The sequence below is a fragment of the Ranitomeya variabilis genome, chromosome 3 (assembly GCF_051348905.1).
Source record: "Ranitomeya variabilis isolate aRanVar5 chromosome 3, aRanVar5.hap1, whole genome shotgun sequence".
Lineage (NCBI taxonomy): Eukaryota > Metazoa > Chordata > Amphibia > Anura > Dendrobatidae > Ranitomeya > Ranitomeya variabilis.
In genome coordinates, this window is record NC_135234.1 from 379,737,602 (window position 1) to 379,759,365 (window position 21,764).

At 43.8% G+C, this 21,764-nt stretch overlaps 2 protein-coding genes across 5 annotated transcripts in view; both read left to right on the forward strand.

The window, feature by feature from the left end:
* KHDRBS1 (KH RNA binding domain containing, signal transduction associated 1) overlaps positions 1 to 19,926 on the forward strand; it is a 42,004-nt gene extending 22,078 nt beyond the window's left edge. For 2 of the 4 annotated variants that reach the window (XR_013223880.1, XR_013223881.1), the window contains exons 8-11: positions 558 to 616; positions 886 to 1,057; positions 8,165 to 8,199; positions 19,607 to 19,926. Coding sequence is in view for 2 of the 4 variants with exons in the window: in XM_077296024.1 (XP_077152139.1) it covers positions 558 to 616; positions 886 to 986 (160 nt within the window). In the remaining 2 variants the exon portion in view is untranslated. Of the gene's footprint in view, positions 1 to 557; positions 617 to 885; positions 1,497 to 8,164; positions 8,200 to 19,606 lie in introns of those variants that run through there. The other 2 variants (XM_077296024.1, XM_077296022.1) reach the window with 1 other exon arrangement.
* LOC143816067 (uncharacterized) lies at positions 12,190 to 15,170 on the forward strand. The gene is made up of 2 exons (XM_077296021.1): positions 12,190 to 12,642; positions 12,856 to 15,170. Exons 1-2 carry the CDS (start codon positions 12,639 to 12,641, stop codon positions 15,063 to 15,065), a joined length of 2,214 nt encoding a protein of 737 aa, XP_077152136.1. The 5' UTR covers positions 12,190 to 12,638; the 3' UTR covers positions 15,066 to 15,170.
* Positions 19,927 to 21,764: the final 1,838 nt, after the last annotated feature.

Below are 21,764 nucleotides of genomic sequence, written 5' to 3' on the forward strand. Positions count from 1 at the left end.
CTGTATGGGTTTTTCTCGGGCCCGAGGACTTGTATTCACCCTATTTCATCAGTGTTAACTGGGGGGGGAAAAAGGACGTAGCTCCATGAGTATTGCACAGACAGTCCATGAACAAGCCGACATGTGATTAGTATAATAAATATATGTTGTACCAGTAAAAAAAAGCTAAAACATGTGCAACACCATATCTGAGATTGAGAAACAATGCCACTGGGTTTTTGCTACCCACTGTCTCAGAACAGCATGATGTAGGAGCAGAGACCCTAATGCCATCGCAGTGTATCACTTGTTTCTGCAATTTTGATTTAAAGCTGTTTTTCCTCTGTATAACCCCTCCCACACCACTGATTGGCAGCTTTGTGTGCACTGTGCGTAGGCAGAAAGCTGCCACAGTGTGTGTGTGTGATAAGATTACATGGCAAAAGTCAAGTAGTCTTCTAGTAATCGGCTGATAAAAGTGATTTTATAAATCTAGGTGTTGCGTTCCCCCCCCTCTCTGTAGAGTTGGAAAGTGCATCAATCCCTTAATATATCAAATATCTTGTCTTTCTATTTAGGGATACAGAGTATTATGACTATGGGCACGGAGAGAGCCTGGAGTCTTATGAATCCTATGGTAAGTCTGGTCCCTTGTTTCAAAGATGAATCTTCTATTAAAAAGGTAAATAATAAAAAAACGCAAAAATACAAACCTTTATTGTCGCTTGGTTTTTCCATGTTGATTGTAGTTTTGTCCAGAGAAATGGGATAACTTTTTTAAGGACTCAAGTCAGCTGACTTCTGGGGAGGAGGTTTTATTTTTTTCTTGTCTCCAGGTGTAAAAATTAAATTGAAATGTGTTTCTGTAACGTTTTCGTAAAATTATGCCAAATCTATTTATTGTAGGACAAGATAATTGGAATGGTTCTCGACCCTCTCTGAAAGTCCCATCTTCTCATGCCGCAAAAGGCAGTGCCTACAGAGACCACCCATACCGACGCTTCTAAGGCTGCTAATCATCCATTTATTGCTGATATCTTGTGTCCAAGGACTTCCTGTTCCTTATCCCACAACACAAGTAAATTCTCTGTGCTCTGTGACTCCTTTCCTCTCCCCTTCATAGATCCTTAATCTAACCTGATCTCCCTTTCATAGATCTGCTTTTAAAATTGGTGAAAACCAAATATCCATTTAAGGATACTTAGACCCATTTTATTTTCATTGTTAACAAAAACACAAAAGAATAAAAAAAAAAAAAACCTTTAAAACGTAAATGCTTTTCATGTAACAGGAGTTAAATAGTGTAAGTGTTTTGAAAATGAAGGTTTCTAACAAGTTTAGTGTTAGCTGTAGATTCTGTCCTGAACTAAGCTGCATTTCAATATTCCCTTTTTTTATTTTAGCTAAACCGTACCTAGCTGTAATATTGTTTGCTGTTTAAAAAAAAAAAAAATCCAAGCAGTTGACTTTGTAATTATACTCCACTTTTATGTTATTAAACCTTATGGACAAATCCACTTGTTAGTTTTGTCTTAATTCACTTTTACTCAAATAGGGTGTAAAATATTGATTTTGAAAAAAATAAATAAACCGTGGATCATGGCTTTGACCAACGTTGTCTAGCCTTATGAACGCTTCAGTGTTTTAACCATTGTTTGTTTTTTCTTTATGAAGCTGGTGCAACTTCCCTAATTCCAAAACTTCTCAGGGACTAATATGAGAATTATTGGTCATCTGTTTACACTAAATAAAAAAAAAAAAATTTCATTAAAAAAACAACTTTGTGTAGGAAGACCCATTACCTGTTTTCAATGAATAGTCAGATTCATGCTGTAGCACTTACCTTTATGTATAAAAGAGAAATTTTACCTTTAGTCACAGTAAATTTAATACCATTTTTGGAGGAATAAATTACTTTTAAATTACCTTCAGCCAAGTGGCATTTAACAGTCCTGATCCCCCGCAAAATCTAATGACTTTTTATGGATTTTTCTCAGATGGGACTGTAAAGAACTAAAATGAAGTGTTTTATAGATTGTTTATAACTAAACTTGGATTGAGCCTTGCTGCCATGGCTTAAATGGACATCCTTGGGCTGATTCATCATGAGTGGTGTATCACACACTCGTGCTATGCTAGTCTTGCCAAACTCAATAAGAGGTGCACACTAATGAATTTGGAGTGCTGTGCCAGAAATTATACTCTAGCAATTGACTGGAGTAGCGTTTCGGGCATACAAACTTTTGAACAGAATTATCCTGGTGCAGCAATGTCAAATACGCTTTAGACCTTATTCACGCATTTGTTTGAAGAAGCATTCCCATTTTTTTTTTTTTTTGTGTATATGTGCATGTTATATACCGTATATACTCGAGTATAAGCCGACCCGAGTATAAGCCGACCCCCCTAATTTTGCCACAAAAAACTGGGAAAACTTATTGACTCGAGTATAAGCCTAGGGTGGAAAATGCGGCAGGTACCGGTGAATTTCAAAATTAGAAATATACTCCATACCATTCATTATGGCCCCATAGATGCTCCACATAAAGCTGTGCCATATATAATGCTCTTCACCGTTCATTATGGCCCCATAGATGCTCCACATAAAGCTGTGCCATATATATAATGCTCTGCACCGTTGCCCCATAGCTGTGCCATATATATATATAATGCTCTGCACCGTTGCCCCATAGCTGTGCCATATAGTGCTCTGCACCATTGCCCCATAGCTCTGCCATATAGTGCTCTGCACCGTTGCCCCATAGCTCTGCCATATAGTGCTCTGCACCATTGCCCCATAGCTGTGCCATATATATAATGCTCTGCACCGTTGCCCCATAGCTGTGCCATATATAATGCTCTGCACCGTTGCCCCATAGCTCTGCCATATAGTGCTCTGCACCATTGCCCCATAGCTGTGCCATATAGTGCTCTGCACCGTTGCCCCATAGCTGTGCCATATAGTGCTCTGCACCGTTGCCCCATAGCTGTGCCATATAGTGCTCTGCACCGTTGCCCCATAGCTGTGCCATATAGTGCTCTGCACCGTTGCCCCATAGCTGTGCCATATAGTGCTCTGCGCTGTTGCCCCATAGCTGTGCCATATAGTGCTCTGCGCTGTTGCCCCATAGCTGTGCCATATAATGCTCTGCGCTGTTGCCCCATAGCTGTGCCATATAGTGCTCTGCGCTGTTGCCCCATAGCTGTGCCATATAGTGCTCTGCACCGTTGCCCCATAGCTGTGCCATATAGTGCTCTGCACCATTGCCCCATAGCTCTGCCATATAGTGCTCTGCACCGTTGCCCCATAGCTGTGCCATATAGTGCTCTGCACCGTTGCCCCATAGCTGTGCCATATATATATAATGCTCTGCACCGTTGCCCCATAGCTGTGCCATATAGTGCTCTGCACCATTGCCCCATAGCTGTGCCATATAGTGCTCTGCACCGTTGCCCCATAGCTCTGCCATATAGTGCTCTGCACCATTGCCCCATAGCTGTGCCATATATAATGCTCTGCACCGTTGCCCCATAGCTCTGCCATATAGTGCTCTGCACCATTGCCCCATAGCTGTGCCATATATATAATGCTCTGCACCGTTGCCCCATAGCTGTGCCATATATAATGCTCTGCACCGTTGCCCCATAGCTCTGCCATATAGTGCTCTGCACCATTGCCCCATAGCTGTGCCATATAGTGCTCTGCACCATTGCCCCATAGCTGTGCCATATAGTGCTCTGCACCGTTGCCCCATAGCTGTGCCATATAGTGCTCTGCACCGTTGCCCCATAGCTGTGCCATATAGTGCTCTGCACCGTTGCCCCATAGCTGTGCCATATAGTGCTCTGCGCTGTTGCCCCATAGCTGTGCCATATAGTGCTCTGCGCTGTTGCCCCATAGCTGTGCCATATAATGCTCTGCGCTGTTGCCCCATAGCTGTGCCATATAGTGCTCTGCGCTGTTGCCCCATAGCTGTGCCATATAATGCTCTGCACCATTGCCCCATAGCTGTGCCATATAGTGCTCTGCACCGTCCATTATTGCCCCATAGCTGCTGCTGCAATAAAAAAAAACAAACACATACTCACCTCTCTTGCAGCTCCTCGGCGCCATCTTCCCGGCGTCTCTCCGCACTGACTGATCAGGCAGAGGGCGGCGCGCACACTATATGCGTCATCGCGCCCTCTGCCTGAACAGTCAGTGTGGAGAGAGAGACGCCGGGAAGATGGAGACAGCGCCCGGCGTGTGGAACGAGGACAGGTGAATATGCGATACTTACCTGCTCCCGGCGTCCCGCTCCTTCCCCCTGCCTGTCTTCGGTGCCGCAGCCTCTTTCTCTGTCAGCGGTCACCGGCACCGCTTCATTAGAGAAATGAATAGGCGGCTCCGCCCCTATGGGAGGTGGAGCAGCCTATTCATTTCTCTAATGAGCGGTCCCACGTGACCGCTCAGGGGAAGAGGCTGCGGCACCGAAGACAGTGGGACGTGCAGGGGGAGCGCCAGGAGCCCCGGAAGCAGGTGAGTATATAACAGTGCTCACCCGCCGACCCCACCACCGATCATGACTCGAGTATCAGCCGAGGGGGCACTTTCAGCCCAAAAATTTGGGCTGAAAATCTCGGCTTATACTCGAGTATATACGGTACTAGGTTTATTAATATACTCCCGACTGCTGCTATCCTATGCCGTTCTGCTCCTCTTCTGTGATCACTCCTTTTTCAGAAACTTAAATTATAAAAGCCACAAGACTTACATTATGAAAGTCTATGGAGCATCATAACTCTGCTCCATAAACTTCCATTGTAAAAGACTTCTGGCTCATGCATGGCGAGCTGGCTAGTCTGAATTGTGGTGACTTCACGGAGAAGCGGAGTAGAGCAGTGGTATATGAGTAGAATTCTCGCACTACATAACATGCACATACAGTTAAAAAAAAGATGAATGGGATTGCTTTAAAATGTCTTTCAGCACAGAATGAGTCTTCAAACGAAAGGTAGGTGCACTGTGCTTCATGGTGGGGCCAATTGTTTAAATACCTCTTCCCACATGCCAGAGCTGTCTCTCAGAGGAAGGGGTTGGAGATGGTGGGTCGGTATAGTTAAATTATTGGCCACATCTATGTGCACCAAGCTGCGGTACTTGGTGTGAACAGTCATTCTGTGCTGACTGTTCCTTTTAAAACCATCTGTGTCCAGTATGTGGTTTTCATGGTCCCATAGACCTTTTTTCATCTGATACTGGAAAACATTGACATGTCAATGAAAAGGCAGAAATGTGAATAGCACCATAGATTCTAATGAGTAGGTGTTGGACCCCTGGGAAAAAAACGTCCAACATGGATGTCTGAACGAGGCCTTAGATTAAGAACCATTTTAAAGGGAATTTGTCACCAGATTTTTGCAACCCAATCCAAAAACAGCATGCTGTAGGGGAAGACTCCGATTCAAGCAATGTATCACATTACTGGATACTGCAGTTTTGATTAAATACGGTTTTCTCTGGGGCATATCTTCCAGTTCCAGAATGCTGAGCTCTGTATAACCTCGCCCACACCACTAATTGTCAGTTTTCTGCTTCTGCACAGTAAGTCTGACTTTGACAGCAGGCCAGGTTATCCTCTTGTGATGGGGATATCTCCTGATAAAAAAGGAATTTATATAAAAACTACACTAAGCTGCCCTATAACAGACACACCACTGGAATCAGGGTCTCTGCCCCTATGTAATGCTGTTCAAAGATTAGATACCAAAAACCTTCCCTTTTAAGATATCAATTTTCTAATATAATTGTGAGATGAAGGAAATTCGTTGTAAGGCCACAGTCGCATGCTCAGTATTTGGTCCTAAACCAGGAGTGGGTGATAGAAACAAGTCACCACTTCTGTATTATACTTTATCCCTCTGATTGTTCCACTCCTGGTTTTGGCTCATAGATACTGATGTAAGTGTCCTCATGCTGCCTTCAGATGGGGAAACCTGACAAAGCTGAGGTTATTCCCTTTTTATGGGGTCAATTGAGGTTTAAATGGAATTTGAGACCTTTGAATAATGTTGCTTTCAGTCTATGCCCTTTTATAAATAACTGCGGGTGATATGTACAATTAAAAATGTGCGTAACTGAAAGTCTGTCCTCTGCGGCTCAAGAAAAAGCTGTTTATTTTTACAATTCTTTTCCACCTGATGGCCTCGGTAGACAATGTATTAAACTTGAAACCCTTTTTGTTAATGTACATAAGATGGGCAAAGTGCTGTGCATGACTGACCACAAACAAAGCTGCTGGTGCATGTGAGATCTGGATACAACATTGAATATATAACCTAATCGGGCATATGGCTTTAGTAGTTTTGCAAAAAACCTTTATTGTGCTTTCTATAACACATGGTTCTTAATCTCCTCTTTTAGATCTTCTTAGAGACTAAATGATTCTGTGGAAATATGTATTGCGTTACAATAAACTGACCTTGTTCTTAGTTTTAGTGACTTAAAAAAGACTGGATCCCGGTGGTAATAATGTTTAAACCTAAAAAGATGGATACTGCTGTCAAACAGGCTCCCCTTATCTAGAAAGAGACCCATGACTTCTCATACTTTGCACATAAAAATTAAAATCCTATATTATAAGTTTTTTTGCCATTTAGTCTTGAAACTATAAAATTTGACTAATTGTTGCTGGTGGACAGTTAAAATGTAAAAATACCAGACTTAAAATGGATGTCACTATCCATAACTGTTCTAGTTGTTGGCTGCATACTATATGTAGCGGTACATGGTCTGTGGTACCAGATATCACCAGAAAATGGCATTTTTCCATATGAAAAGCGCTGTGTTCGACTGCTAAACCACATGCCTTATACAGTACTGTAACTCTTGAGTAGAAAAAGGCCATAATTTTTTTTCTTTTTGTATTCTTACTCTTGATATAAAAACTACATAGTGTTGATATCTGGCCCCAGAGACACTTGTAAAATGCTGCTCTTGAAGGGGTATTGTGGTCTCCATAACTTGCCTATGCACTGGAAAGGTGATACATTTTGGCTGAGTGTGGTCCCACTGCCTGGACTCCCCCGTTTGTCAATGCTGACCCTTGCTGCAAGCCCTGGCAAGAGCAGTTGACTATATCAGTGAGTCAATCTCTGTACTCAGCTCTTTGTATCCTTGTTGCCATGGATGTAGAAAGGTGCTGTATTTTCAATTAGAATGAATTCCCATGGTGGGTCCATAACTTATGGCTACTGGAATACCTCTTAGATTTAGTGACTGGTCCCCTTTAAGGAATGTCACTTTCCATTAATCAGCTTTTAGTAAAATATACAAAACAATACTTAGTTGTAATGAAAATATACAAAACAATACTTAGTTGTAATGAACTTATTTTTGAAGGTTTTACATATAAATGGTTTTCCCGTTTTTTGAGGTCCGTTCTATCCTTCCAAGGAGTGCTAATTCCTATGGCAGGGTTGATGTTTGGGTGCATGGTGCAAGCCTTGTACATACACACAAAATGATAGAGAGACAAAATAAACTTGTATTTGTAGTCTAACGGAAAAAAGACTGGACAGTTCCCATGGGCTGTGGACATCGTACAAATGCCAAGGTTCCTTAACCTTTTTAAAGAAAAGAAAAATCCTGCAAGAGACTCAGGATGTGTAAATCATGCTTCGCAAACCAGGTAACAGAATTCCCTAATACTGCTCTCCGCACGTGAATGTATCAAAACAAACGTCCTGTGCATTGTAACTGGGAAACTGCCTAAGAAGGCGATTGTATCAAACTCTTGACTATGGCGCTGCTGGTTAAAGTGTACAGGTTGTAAATATTTCGTGTTAATACCCATATAAACTGAAAGCAGATTGAACTTTATGTACAAAAATATCAAAAAGCTTTAAAAGCCATGTAAATCAAAAACTGTAGCTATTTTTTTTTACATTTAATAGAAGTTGACCTAAAAAGGTTTCCAAGTTGCCTTTAATGCCAATAGCCTTTAAATCTGCTACCTTTTTAATAATCTGCTCAGTTATTTAAAAAAAATGCCACCAAAACTCACCCCCCTTGCTCCTATAGTTGTTGCTTGTGTGTTGTGGGACTTTAATTTTTTTTGGGGGGAGGTGTTTTTTTTTGTTTTGTTGATTTACATGAATTGTCCTTTAAAGCTGGCAAATCTGACTTCTCTATCTTGCTTTACAGATCGTGGTTGAAAATGTGAAAGGTTCAGTTTACCAGTAAGTATATCTGAAACTCTGTTTTTGAGAGCTCAGACTGAGGCAATATAGCAAAGTATTTCATGCAAAACTAATATTGATTAAATGTGATGTAGGAAATATTTTATTCCTTAAAATTTTAGAGATACAGGGTTTCGGGGGTATGAGACAGTAATTTAAAGGGTGTTGTCCACTACTAGGACAACCCATTCTTGATCAAAATATTTGGCCACCAATAAAATAAAGCTTATACTCCCTCCTGTGCTGGTACCATTCCAGTGGTGTCAGCACTTGTGGTCCCAGGGTGTCACTATCCAATCCCCACATTCATACGAATTGAACATGAAGTAGTCCAGGCTGTGGCTGCTCTCGCTTCCTCTTCCTGTTCAATTTGAACAGGAATCCCGCGGCCATTTTCCTGAAGCTCCGGGCAGCAGAGAGCTCCATCTGCGCACGCGCGGCCACAGGAAAGATGGCCGCGCCCACCGGTAAATGGCGAATAGCGAAGACCGCGCTGTTTTGAATCTCCTGGGCAGTGGATCTTCTCTTTGGACATGCGCACACCACTACGCCACCAACGTAATGATGAGCAGGATTCTGGGGGAGAAACAGCGCTGTGACCACGCCCATCCGACCTGACCAACTTGAGTGACAGGACAAAACGGCCACTTCACAAAGGTATTTCGGCAGCCTAACGGGGGTGTAAAGGCACCAAAAAGGCACTAATGTAAAGCCCAGCTCTGCCCCTATTTCACACTATTTTTATCTAATCTTTAAAAAACGGGGTGATAGGTTCCCTTTAATCGGACAGAGCCAGGTTAAGCTCAGGCAGGCAGCTTTTCACTGGATGTCTGTGATGGTGAAAGTAAAACCAGCAAGCTCCCTGAGCATGTGACATCACACTAACTACTGGGCAGCACAAGAGCCAGGAAACTGACCACCATGTCTCAAAGGCAGAGCTGCCTTCTTCCTCAGGGAAGTGACTTTCACAGACATACAGGGAAAAGCTGCCGGCCGGAGCTTAACCTGGCTCTGTCTAATTAATTTGCTGTCCTGCTCTACTTCTATCTGCATCTGCAATTCACAGCAATATATCTGCGGACCCACTTGGTTTGCGCCACAATATATTGATTTGTTGGTAACCTCAGTTTGATTACAACTGGCACCTCACCCCACCCCCCAACTGACCAGCGGCTTCAACAGGTGAATATAAACACATGGAAAAAAACTACACTGCACAGGTTCATTCAATGTGGGTTTTTTCTTTTCTCCTTCTGGCTTAAATAAGTTTATTGTTCTCGGTTGCTTGAATTAAATCAAAGGATTTGTTCACAAGCTACTGAACAAGGCTTAGACAAAGGAGTTAAACAGGAGTTGGAAAAGGGAGTTCAAGGCTTGTTAGTACCCAGAAAAAGTGTATGTATGTGTTCAATATTAAATATGTATATATGTGTAAAATATATATTACACACATACACACACTAGATGTTTCCAGCCAGCTAATGCTCGACACGCTCATTGCTATCTAACGCTGCTGGTGATTAAAGTAAATAATGACAACATTTAATAGCGCTTACGCAGGTGGTAATTTAATTTAAAATGAAGTTAATAACAATCATTAAAAATCTGAATAATACTAAAAATACATTTTATTCAGTGTAAAATCAAAAACAAACTGGATTCAGTAAGATGTGCGTTTTTTATTCATTCCATCATCTAAATAAATTTCATAACGAAACATAAATTAAGTAAAAATTTCTCTGTAAACACAATTAAGTGTATAGTCATTTTCGTCATTTTCAAAGATCTTTCCTTGACTTCTACCAGGTACAATTTAATGTGTGGGGACGGGATTGTGTGTCATAATGTGGTGGGGGGGAGAGAATATATGTGGTAATGTGGTGGGGGGCGGGATTATGTGCGGTGATAAGGTGGGGGGTGGGATTGTATGGTGATGGGGTGGGGGCGGAGCTACTGTGCAGGGTGTGGGATTAGCGAGCAATCACGATGCTGTATATGTATGTGTGCATATATGTGTGTATATGTATGTATATATATATATATATATATATATATATATATATATATTTTCCTATCGCCACGACAGCACCCACAACGAGAGAGGGGATCCGCCCACCTTCCGGACAGGAACCTACAGGTTAAAAAGGGGCGGTCCCCCTCGCCCTCCAGTTTGGGTTCCTGTCCGGACGGCGGGAGCCTACAGGTTATCGCTTACCCGGGTCCGCCAAGCCTCTGTGCGGTGTCCGAAGGGAACGGCAGAGTCGGGGGCCCGGAAGCAGCGTCGGGGGAAGTCCTGTTTTCAGCTTCCCCCCTCGTCTGGCAGGGACGGCAGGGCCGGACCGTGGCGTTTCTGGGGGAAGGCACGCCGCCCTGGATCGTCCACACGCGCGCGACGCTGCGGGAGCAGGTCGGCGCTTATAACCCGGAAGTGATTTGAGGACTTCCGGAGGAGGCCGGGAGGAGGAGCGCGGGACTTTTAAAAAGAAGCAGCGCTTGGTGAGTGTGTGCGGCAACATGTCTTCCACAGGAGACGCCGAACACCGACAATCAGGAGAAAGGAGCAGCAGCAGATCTCATGGTGGAGAAGTGACACGCGGGCAGCAGGACCCTGGCACGTCACGTCACACCTCACCCCCTCAGAGACCGGTACTCTAAAGTTCTTCAGCCGTGGTGAGTTAATATCTGAAACCATTTGCTGATACTGCTGTCTTCTATATTATGTTTTGTTATAGGGCAAAAAGGTCTCAAAGACAAAACATAAACAGTGCGCATTATGCACAGAGCCACTACCTGACGCTTATGTAAAGAAGTTATGTCAGAAGTGTATATGCCAGACGCTAGAGGAAGAGGCCCCCCTCCGCGTATCAGATTTGAGAGAAGTTATTAGGGAAGAAATTAAATCATCCCTTAAATCTAGACGACGTGAAAAAGACAGTGGAGAAATAGAGTCTGACTCCACCCCTTCGTTACAAGAGGGCGAATGCTCAGAGAGTCCATTGCCATCCTCCTCAGATGAGGAAGGAAGGCCTTGCTTTTCTATCGAAAATATGGAGACTTTGATTAAAGCTGTCCGTACAACTATGGGTATGGCAGACAGTAAGGAGCCGAAAACAACCCAGGAAATTATGTTCGCTGGTCTGAGCCAGAAAAGTCGCAAAGCTTTCCCAGTGGTTGATACTGTCAAGGATCTGGTCAGACGGGAATGGGACAAACTAGATAAGGGGTTTTTACCTTCGGCCGCAAAAAGAAGGTACCCCTTTGAGGATGACACCTTATCCCAGTGGTTGAAAATCCCAAAAGTAGATGCGGCAGTTGCCTCTACCTCAAAAACAGCGTCACTACCATTGGAGGATGTGGGTCTCCTTAAAGATCCTTCAGACAGGAAGGCGGACATGCTTCTTAAAAAGGTGTGGGAAGCATCATCTGGAGCCTTTAAGCCTGCGATAGCAGGCACCTGTATGGCAAGATCGGTTATGGTCTGGGTTACTCAGATGGAAGAACAGCTTAAGGCTAAAGTACCCAGAGATAAATTGTTAAGCTCCCTGTCTCAGGTCAGAGAAGGAGCAGCTTATCTAGCAGACGCATCGATTGACTCTCTAAAATTGGCTGCAAGATCGGCGGGGCTCTCAAATGCAGCTCGACGGGCCCTTTGGCTAAAGACCTGGAAAGGTGATGCTCAGGCAAAAGCCAAATTATGCTCCATTCCATGTAGGGGTGAGTACCTATTCGGCCCAGTGCTGGATGACATCCTTGCAAAGGCAGAAGACAGGAAAAAGGGATTTCCTAAAATATTTAATCCCACTTTTAGGAATGCCTTCAGGAGACGCATACCCTTCAGGAAATTCCAGTCAGACCAACAGGGATATAATCGGGACTGGGAGACGTCGGAACACAAGAAAAAAGGTGGATACTATAAAAATCCTCCATCCTTTTCGAGACGTAGACGTAATTACAGATAGAACAAGTCTACCAGTAGGAGGAAGACTAAAGTTCTTCACAGCGGAATGGAGAAAGATAACATCTAGTGCCTGGATAATGGGGGTAGTCGAGTCAGGATTAAAATTAGAATTTTTGAGAACTCCCCCAAATCATTTTATTATTACATCACTGGATACTCAGGCCCAACAACAGGCCTTGGAGTTAGAGATTCAACAATTGCTCGCAAAGCGGGTTATTGAAGAAGTACCAAAGCATCAGGAAAAGACGGGTTTTTATTCTCCCCTGTTCCTAATCTCTAAACCTGATGGGTCCTTTAGGACTATCATAAATTTGCGTAAATTAAACGAATATCTTCAATACCGCGCCTTTAAGATGGAATCCATCAAATCTACAGCTAAGCTTTTGTTTCCTAGGTGCTACATGGCGGTTTTGGACCTAAAAGATGCGTACTACCATCTTCCAGTTCACAGAAATCACCAGCAATTTCTCAGGATGGCAGTATGGGTAAACCATCAGCTTAAACACTTCCAATATTTAGCAATGCCCTTTGGCCTGTCCATGGCCCCTAGAATTTTTACTAAGATGGTTTCTGAAGTAATGGCCCATATTAGGGAAAAAGAAACCCTTGTGGTGCCCTATTTAGACGATTTTTTAATAGTTGGAAATTCAATTGCTCAGTGTACGTCTAGGGTAAATGCCATAATATCGTCCCTGCAGGCACTCGGATGGATAGTCAACTGGGAAAAATCAAAACTGGAACCCACAAGACATCAGGTGTTCCTAGGAGTTCTTCTAAACTCGGAAAATCAGACATCCTTCCTACCAGAAGACAAGAAGCTGAAGATCATCCAAAGGGTCACGGCCGTAAAGAAAGCTCCAAACTTAAGTTTAAGACACGCAATGTCTCTGCTGGGATCTTTGACGGCATGTATATCAGCAGTAAGATGGGCTCAAGCTCATACCCGGATGCTCCAATACGAAGTTCTTCAAGCAGAAAGAGATCTTCACGGTGCGCTAAGCAAAAAGTTCAGTCTATCAACCGCCACTCTTCACGATCTGACATGGTGGCTCAACCTGGCGCATTTGTCAGAAGGAGTTCTCTGGAAGATCACTCCGGACAACGTAGTTACGACGGATGCCAGTCCATTCGGTTGGGGAGCCCATACGGGAGACAGTCTGACCCAAGGACGGTGGTCGACTCAAGAATCCCAGAGATCCTCAAACCTAAGAGAGCTTACTGCAGTCAGGCAAGCTCTTCTTTGCTTCCTACCATCCCTGAGGAACTCGCATGTACAAATACAGACAGACAATATGACTGTGGTGTCCTACATCAATCATCAGGGAGGGACAAGATCACGATCCCTGATGATTACTACAGCTCAGATATTGAGTCTGGCCGAGAATCATCTACGATCCCTGTCGGCAGTTCATATAAGAGGAGAGTTCAATATACAGGCGGACTACCTCAGTCGCCATTCCCTTCGTCAGGGAGAATGGGCCTTAGACCAACACATATTCGGTCACATAGTCAATCTGTGGGGTCTACCAACAATAGATCTATTTGCTACCAGAGAGAACAGAAAAATCAGGAGGTTTGCATCACTACAGATGGCAGACCAACCATTCATACTGGATTCCCTTCGCGTCCGTTGGGACTTCCAGCTGGCGTATGCCTTTCCCCCTATGTGTCTACTTCCGATAGTTCTCAGGAAGATCCGGGAGGAAGGAGCCAGAGTAATTTTAATTGCTCCCTTCTGGCCCAGGAGGCCTTGGTTTTCTCTCCTAAAAACAATGTCGGTGACCGATCCCTGGGTGTTGCCAGTGGTTCCGGAACTCCTTTCTCAGGGTCCATTTCGTCATCCAAATTTGGAGACTCTTCACTTAACGGCTTGGAACTTGAGAGGGAGCTTCTAAGGGAGAGGGGGTTCTCTAGTGCCTTAATAGCTACCTTATTAAAAAGCAGGAAGGAGGTCACTACAAAAATCTATACAAAGATATGGAAAAAATTTCTTATGTTTCATCAGCAACCGTTAGGAGATAAGGCTCCAATTTCAGCTATTTTAGAGTTTCTCCAGAAGGGCTGGGAATTAGGTTTAGCAGTGAACACTCTAAGAGTTCATGTTTCAGCCTTGGGAGCTCTATATAACAGTGATATAGCTGGTAATAGATGGGTTGCTAGATTTATTAGGGCATGTCAGCGTTCTAACCCAATCCATATTGTAAGAATTCCCCCTTGGGATCTAAATTTAGTGCTTGACGCATTGACCGAACCTCCCTTCGAGCCTCTAGACTCTATTTCAATAAAGAACCTAACTTTGAAAACAGCACTACTCTTAGCATTAACATCAGCCAGGAGAGTCAGTGATATACATGCTCTATCTGTAGATCCTCCTTACCTAATGATTCTCCAGGATAAGATTGTCTTAAAGCCTGATCCTGCATACTTGCCGAAGGTAGCAACTAAATTTCATAGAACTCAGGAGATTTATTTACCATCTTTCTATGAAAATCCAGCTTCAGAAGAGGAGAGGAAATATCATTCCCTAGATGTTAAGAGGGCAATATTAGAATATCTGGATAGGACACAAAGCTGGAGACAGAGTAGGGCTCTGTTTATTTCTTTCCAGAATCAGAAAAAGGGTTCTGGTGTCACGAAGAGCTCTATCGCCAGATGGATTAGAGAAGCTATATGGCTTGCCTATTCAGCCAAGGGAGTAACACCACCAGAAGGCATCAGGGCGCACTCCACTCGGGCCATGGCTACATCCTGGGCGGAGAAGGCAGATGTCCCTATTGAAATGATATGTAAGGCGGCAACGTGGTCATCACCTTCAACCTTTTATAAACACTATCGCCTTGATCTATCAGCTAACGCTAGCTTACAATTTGGCCGTTCAGTGCTTAGTGCTGTAGTCCCTCCCAGTTAATAGTCTTTGAAAGTCTCTCGTTGTGGGTGCTGTCGTGGCGATAGGAAAACCGGTTTTTACGTACCGGTAATAGGATTTTACAGAGTCCACGACAGCACCCATACATTCCCCCCCCTGTAATTAGTTACTTATTCCTGCACTCTGTTTGAGGGTGTGCTTTAGAGATCACTCTATAGAGGTGGTGGCATTTAGTAGTGTTTAAGATAATGTTTTCATGTACTGATTCATTGGCGGTATCCCTTGTACTCTGGAACACAAACTGGAGGGCGAGGGGGACCGCCCCTTTTTAACCTGTAGGTTCCTGTCCGGAAGGTGGGCGGATCCCCTCTCTCGTTGTGGGTGCTGTCGTGGACTCTGTAAAATCCTATTACCGGTACGTAAAAACCGGTATTTTTTTTTTTTATTTATATTTCGCTTTATAAGACGCACCCCAAATTTTGAGGAGAAAAATAGGAAGACTTTTTTAATAAATTGGTGGGGCGTCTTCTAATCCATGCGTCTTATTACTTACCAGGGGTTGTGGCTGCAGTGGACCAGGGTCGTTGCTGGAGGCAGGAGTGGATCATTGCTGCAGGCTGGGATGAGGGTGTCTGCAGGGGGGCTCCTGTGCAGCAGGCTGGGATGAGGGTGTCTGCAGGGGGAGCTCCTGTGCAGCAGGCTGGGATGAGGTGGTCTGCAGGGGGGCTCCTGTGCTGCAGGCTGGGATGAGGTGGTCTGCAGGGGGGCTCCTGTGCTGCAGGCTGGGATGAGGCGGGCTGCGGGGCTGTCTCCTGGGCTGCGGGGGCTCTGCCGACATATTGTGAAAGGCCAGAGGCCCCCCGGCAGTTCGTCCATGTGTTCCTGTATGACTGACTCCGGGAAAATGGCCGCCGGAATCTCGAGAGATGAGATCTCGGCGCTGAAATCTCATCTCCCGAAATTCCGGCGGCCATTTTTCCCGGAGTCAGTCATACAGGAAGGAACGCATGGGGGATGGGGGGCTCTGGTCTTTCACAAAATGTCGCCAGAGCCCCCCGCAGCACCGGAGTTTCCAGCATCACCCGGGGCAGCAGCGGACAACAGCAGTGGCGGGAGGCAGCAGCAGCGGTGGTGGGTGGCAGCGGACACCCCCTCATCCCAGCCTGTAACGGTAAGCGGTATATCTGCTTTGTAAGACGCACCCCCATTTCCCCCACAAATTTGGGGGAAAAAGTGCGTCTTACAAAGAGGAAAATACGGTATTTTTTTTTTTTTTTTTGGACACAATAGATAGCAGGATTGAAGTTTTAAATTAGTGCACTTGCTACCCTTTGTATACAAAACTGGAGCATGACTTCCAGGGTGAATACTACTGTGGCAGATGTGTCAATGGAAGCTAGTATTGGACATTGAGAGAAGGAAACTGCAACACTGGGCAATTGACAATCTTGATAAAGTATGGTTCATGCTGGGCAAGGAGGGTGAAGTGGGGGTCAGTATGCGCACCCAATAAGCTGGGTTAGTATGCTAAGAAATGGATAGCTCACCTGTTTCTGTACTTTCAAGCAAAATAGCCAAATTGGGTGATTAGGCTGCAATGGGCTCAGTCTCAGAAATGGCAACCTTATTGGACACTGCATGCAGCAGGGAGAACAGGCCAGCTCGTAGCCAGTTGGTGGTGATAGGAGATTCTATAGTAGAACAACTTGTTGCCTAGACCCCGCAACTGAATGGTTGGGTACACGTGAGAACCAATGACAGAATAATTTGTAGGTGGAGGATTCTTAAAAATACTTTGAAAGCCATATGGGCTGCAAGGTGAAAATAAGGGTCGTAAAGGTAGTCCCTGGAATACTACTTTTGTCATTAAAGGACTAAACCATACAGTTGTAAGATCATTTGTCAGTATGATCAACCATCCTAAGTAGTCTATATGGGCATGTAGGTCATAAAAGGTAGAATAAATTAATACCTTGATATCTGAGATCTGATGTCTCAATCCCAAGAATCAACATTTTTCTTAATATATAAAGTTGGGCCAGACAAATTTCCCTAAGAAGCTGGTTCTAGAACTTGGCTCCTTCAGTGCTCTATTCGTGAGCTGCAAGTCTTTTACAATGTACACCAGAGCCTTGCTCTGACCCTCCATGAGCTTATATTGTAATAGCTACTTCTGGGTCATACAGAGCGCAGTGTAACAGCAGAGTTCAAAGAGCGGTGATGTCACTAAGGGGCAGAACAGTGATGGGTCCTGGAGAAGGCGGGAGTAGGTTATTAATACACACGGTTGAAGGACCGGAACGTGAAGCCAAGGCTGATTGACTGTAGGGATCGTGTAAAAATGGCACCCGAGCCCTGGGAGAGCCAGTGCAGACACTGCTGGAATGGCACCAAAGGGGGAGTATACATGTTGTTTTTACTAAAGGAAAACCTAGGGATTGAGAAGTAATTGGAAGTGTAGTGGACAACACGAAAAGGTTCGTAGATTAAAAATAAGGTTAGTGATTAGATCAAAAACTTGTTCAGACTGTGCCCAGAGTTGTGGTGGTTGACTGCTCCTCTGAATGGCTGTGGTGTATCCCAAGGTTCAGTGTTTGGTGCACTGCTGTTCAACTTGTGTACTAATGATATAGACGACTGGATGGTGTTTCTATTTTTTGCAGATGTCAAACTACCGTATATACTCAAGTATAAGCCGAGATTTTCCGCCCTTTTTTTGGGCTGAAAGTGCCCCTCTCGGCTTATACTCAAGTCTTTGTCCCAGGGAGGGGGGAGTGGAAGCTGTCAAATCACTTACCTGCTCCTGTTCCTGCTTCTCCGGCGCCCACAGCTTCTTCCTGTGTTTAATGAGCGGTACCACGTGACCACTGAAGTAATGAATATGGACAAAGTGAGAAGCTGCCAGGGACTGCGCCAGGAGCAGGTAAGTATAATGGGGATTGGAAGGTGAGTACTGCACGATATTCACCTGTCCGCTTTCCACTGCTGGGCGCCACTCTCTTCTGCATCCTCTGCCTGTGACGTTCAGGTCAGAGGGTGCGATGACGTGATTAGTGTGCGCCGCCCTCTGCCTGAACAGTCACTGCGGAAGACAAAGCGGCGCCCAGCGGTGGAACGCCGACAGGTGAATATTGCAAGTGCCGGGGGCCTGCTCAGGACAAGAGGTGAGTTTGTGATTTTTTTTTTTATTTTTTTTTTTATTGCAGCAGCCAGCTATGGGGCAAACGTTTCTATGGAGCATCTTATGGGGCCATCAACTTTTGTGCAGCAATTTATGGGGCTTAATCTATGGAGCATCTTATGGGGCCATCAACCTTTGTGCAGCATTATATGTGGCATAATATTCTATGGAGCATCTTAAGGGGCTATCATAAACCTTTTGTGCAGCATTATATGGGGCATATTTTAATAGAGCATCTTATGGGGCCCATCATAAACTTTATGGAGCATTATATGGGGTTCCTGATTCAATATGGATATTCAAAAACACGTAACCTACTGAGATCTCAATTAATTTAACTTTTTTTGGTATCAATTTTTATTTTTGAAATTTGCTGCTAGCTGCTGCATTTTCCACCCTAGGCTTATACTCGAGTCATTAAGTTTTCCCAGTTTTTTTGTGGCAAAATTAGGGGGGTCGGCTTATACTCGGGTCGGCTTATACTCAAGTATATACAGTATATAGCATGGGGCAGTCTATGGAATATGTTCATAAGTTACTGACTTGGACAAACTGCGTGTTTGGGCATCTATGGCGGATAAGAGTCAATTTTTATAAATGTAAAATAAAGAGAATTAGCGCCTAGAGTTTGGATCTGGTCAGTGGCAGGGAATTGCTGTCGATGAATACAATCTATCAGATAAAGACGGGGTATATGTATGCATGACCCTAGAAACATTTGCTGTAAATTTCCATACAAAATGATAGTCTTTATGCATTACTGGGAATACAGATAACTAGTAATTGTTGCCATAGAGACTGCGGAGATTACTTGGGCCTCGCTCCTACTAGCGTATACAACATCGCTCTGATGTTGATCCAGAAAAATAGGACGAGTACAATGCAATCTTTTTCACATGACATCCATATAACGTGTTTTGTTTTTTTTTCTCGCATTTATTATTCTACATTTACAGTGTTCTATGCTACAGAATCGTAATGTATCCATAAAAATCGAATAGCTTATTGATGGTACATGTTCCCAGGGCTGTGGAGTTGGTAAGCCAAACTTCCGATTCCTCAATTTGACACCAGCTCCCAACTCCAATTCCACGGCCCTGCATGTTCCGTCCTGTTTTTTTGTGTTCGCACCCATTGACTTGCATTGGTGCGTCTCGTCTGATGTACAGCCACTTGCAGAATGTTGCAATATTTCTTCTCAGTACGATTTCTGCTGAGGAAAAAAAATCCCAGATGAGAACTGACTCTGAATAACATTGGTGTGAGTGTGATGCACTCACAGAATTAATGTGCAAGTGGGAACGATGCTGTGCACTGTATTATGCTGAAGAATTGTAAGTGATTTGCCATATTGTATTGTCACTCCATAGCCTCTGCTGATAGAAGTTTGCTTTCTCTTTAGGTGCGACAAGGTGGACACCAACAGAAGTATTTCCCTCCTTTTGTCTTTGGAGCCTTGAGGAAACCTGCAACTTGCATAATTTTTAAGAGACATTCACTAAACACAGATGGCTTCTAAAATGATTGTGCAGATTTAATACGAATATCACTTCATGGCCACTTTCTAATTCCTCTCCTTTTTTATGTTGTCAAACTATAGCCATGTCATACTGTGCTTAATGTTTCATATTGCATGAATCTACAGAAATATGGCTTTCAAAGCTTTTTTTTATATTTTGTATGTCAACAATCTAGAATGCTGAAATAAAAATATACATCAGCGCTTTGTCTGAAGTCATTTATGTATCGGAAATGTAAACCGAATATTGAAAAAAAAAACGTGGCCCGCAAATGGTGGTGGGGGGAGTTCTGTTGGTTTTATGCAAATATTCAGGTAAGATCAACTCGCTCCCAAAGACCCAGTATGTCTGCATTATATTGTCTGCCCACTGACTTCAGTAGGCACTGTGAAGCCTTGGTAGGCTTTAGGAAAATGATACATATTTTAGGATTGCTTGTGTCCTGGTAGCATACACCTCATTTGTCTAAGACACCTTTCTATTAAAAAGGATTGAAAGTGTTCAAGGGATTTGTTAACCATGGTCAATCATTGAATATACTGCTACGTCTTAGGCCGGCGTCACACTTGGCGTAAGACAATACGCCACGTATTATACGTCCGTACTACGCGTTCAATACGCCAAAATGTCTCCGTAATCGACTTCCGTAGTTAATGCGTTGCTTAGGTGTGTCAGCGTATTTCGCGCATGGCATCCTCCGTATGTAATCCGTATGGCATCCGTACTGCGATATTTTCTCGCAGGCTTGCAAAACCGACATCTAATGGATTTATGTGCTCAAATGTTCGGGAAAACATATATACTGTGTGTATATTCTGTATTTATATTTCATTCAGCGCGATATCTGTGAAAAGCCGGTAATTCAATTGCCGGCTTCTCATTTCGCCTGCCTAAACCCGACATGATATGAGACATGGTTTTCATACAGTAAACATTTCATATCCTTTTTTTTTTTGGCATATTCCACACTACTAATGTTAGTAGTGTGTATGTGCAAAATTTCAGCGCTGTAGCTGCTAAAATAAAGGGTTACATGGTGGAAAAAATTGGTGTGGGCTCCCGCGCAATTTTCTCCACCAGAGTGGTAAAGCCAGTGACTGAGGGCAGATATTAATAGCCAGGAGAGGGTCCATGGTTATTGGCCCCCCCGTGGCTAAAAACATCTGCCCCCAGCCACCCCAGAAAAGGCACATCTGGAAGATGCACCTATTCTGGCACTTGGCCACTCTCTTCCCACTCCCGTGTAGCGGTGGGATATGGGGTAATGAAGGGTTAATGCCACCTTGCTATTGTAAGGTGACATTAAGCCAGATTAATAATGGAGAGGCGTCAATTATGACACCTATCCATTATTAATCCAATTGTCTGAAAGGGTTAAACACACATGAACAAAAAGTATTTTAATGAAAGAAACAAACAGGTTGTTTTAGTATTTTATTGCTCTCTCAATCCATCAGGAACACCCTCGCTTGGCAAAATAATAAACACAAGATACATACCTTCTGATGTCCTATCACGTCCCACGAGGTAATCCATCTGAAGGGGTTAACTAATATTACAGGCAGGAGCTGCGATAAACCACTCGCTCGTGCCTGTAATCCCCGGGTGCTGAAAGGAAAGCAGTGATCTATACTTACATTGAGTCACGGTGATGCGCCCTCTACTGGATGTCCTCATATGACCTGGAGCGTGGGAAAAAGTTCCCAGGCTGCAGTTCATGAGGACATCCATCAGAGGGTGCATCACCGCGACTCAATGTAAGTATAGATCACTGCTTTCCTTTCAGCACCCGGGGATTACAGGCACGAGCGAGTGGTTTATCGCAGCTCCTGCCTGTAATATTAGTTAACCCCTTCAGATGGATTACCTCGTGGGACGTGATAGGACATCAGAAGGTATGTATCTTGTGTGTTTATTATTTTGCCAAGCGAGGGTGTTCCTGATGGATTGAGAGAGCAATAAAATACTAAAACAACCTGTTTGTTTCTTTCATTAAAATACTTTTTGTTCATGTGTTTTTTAACCCTTTCAGACAATTGG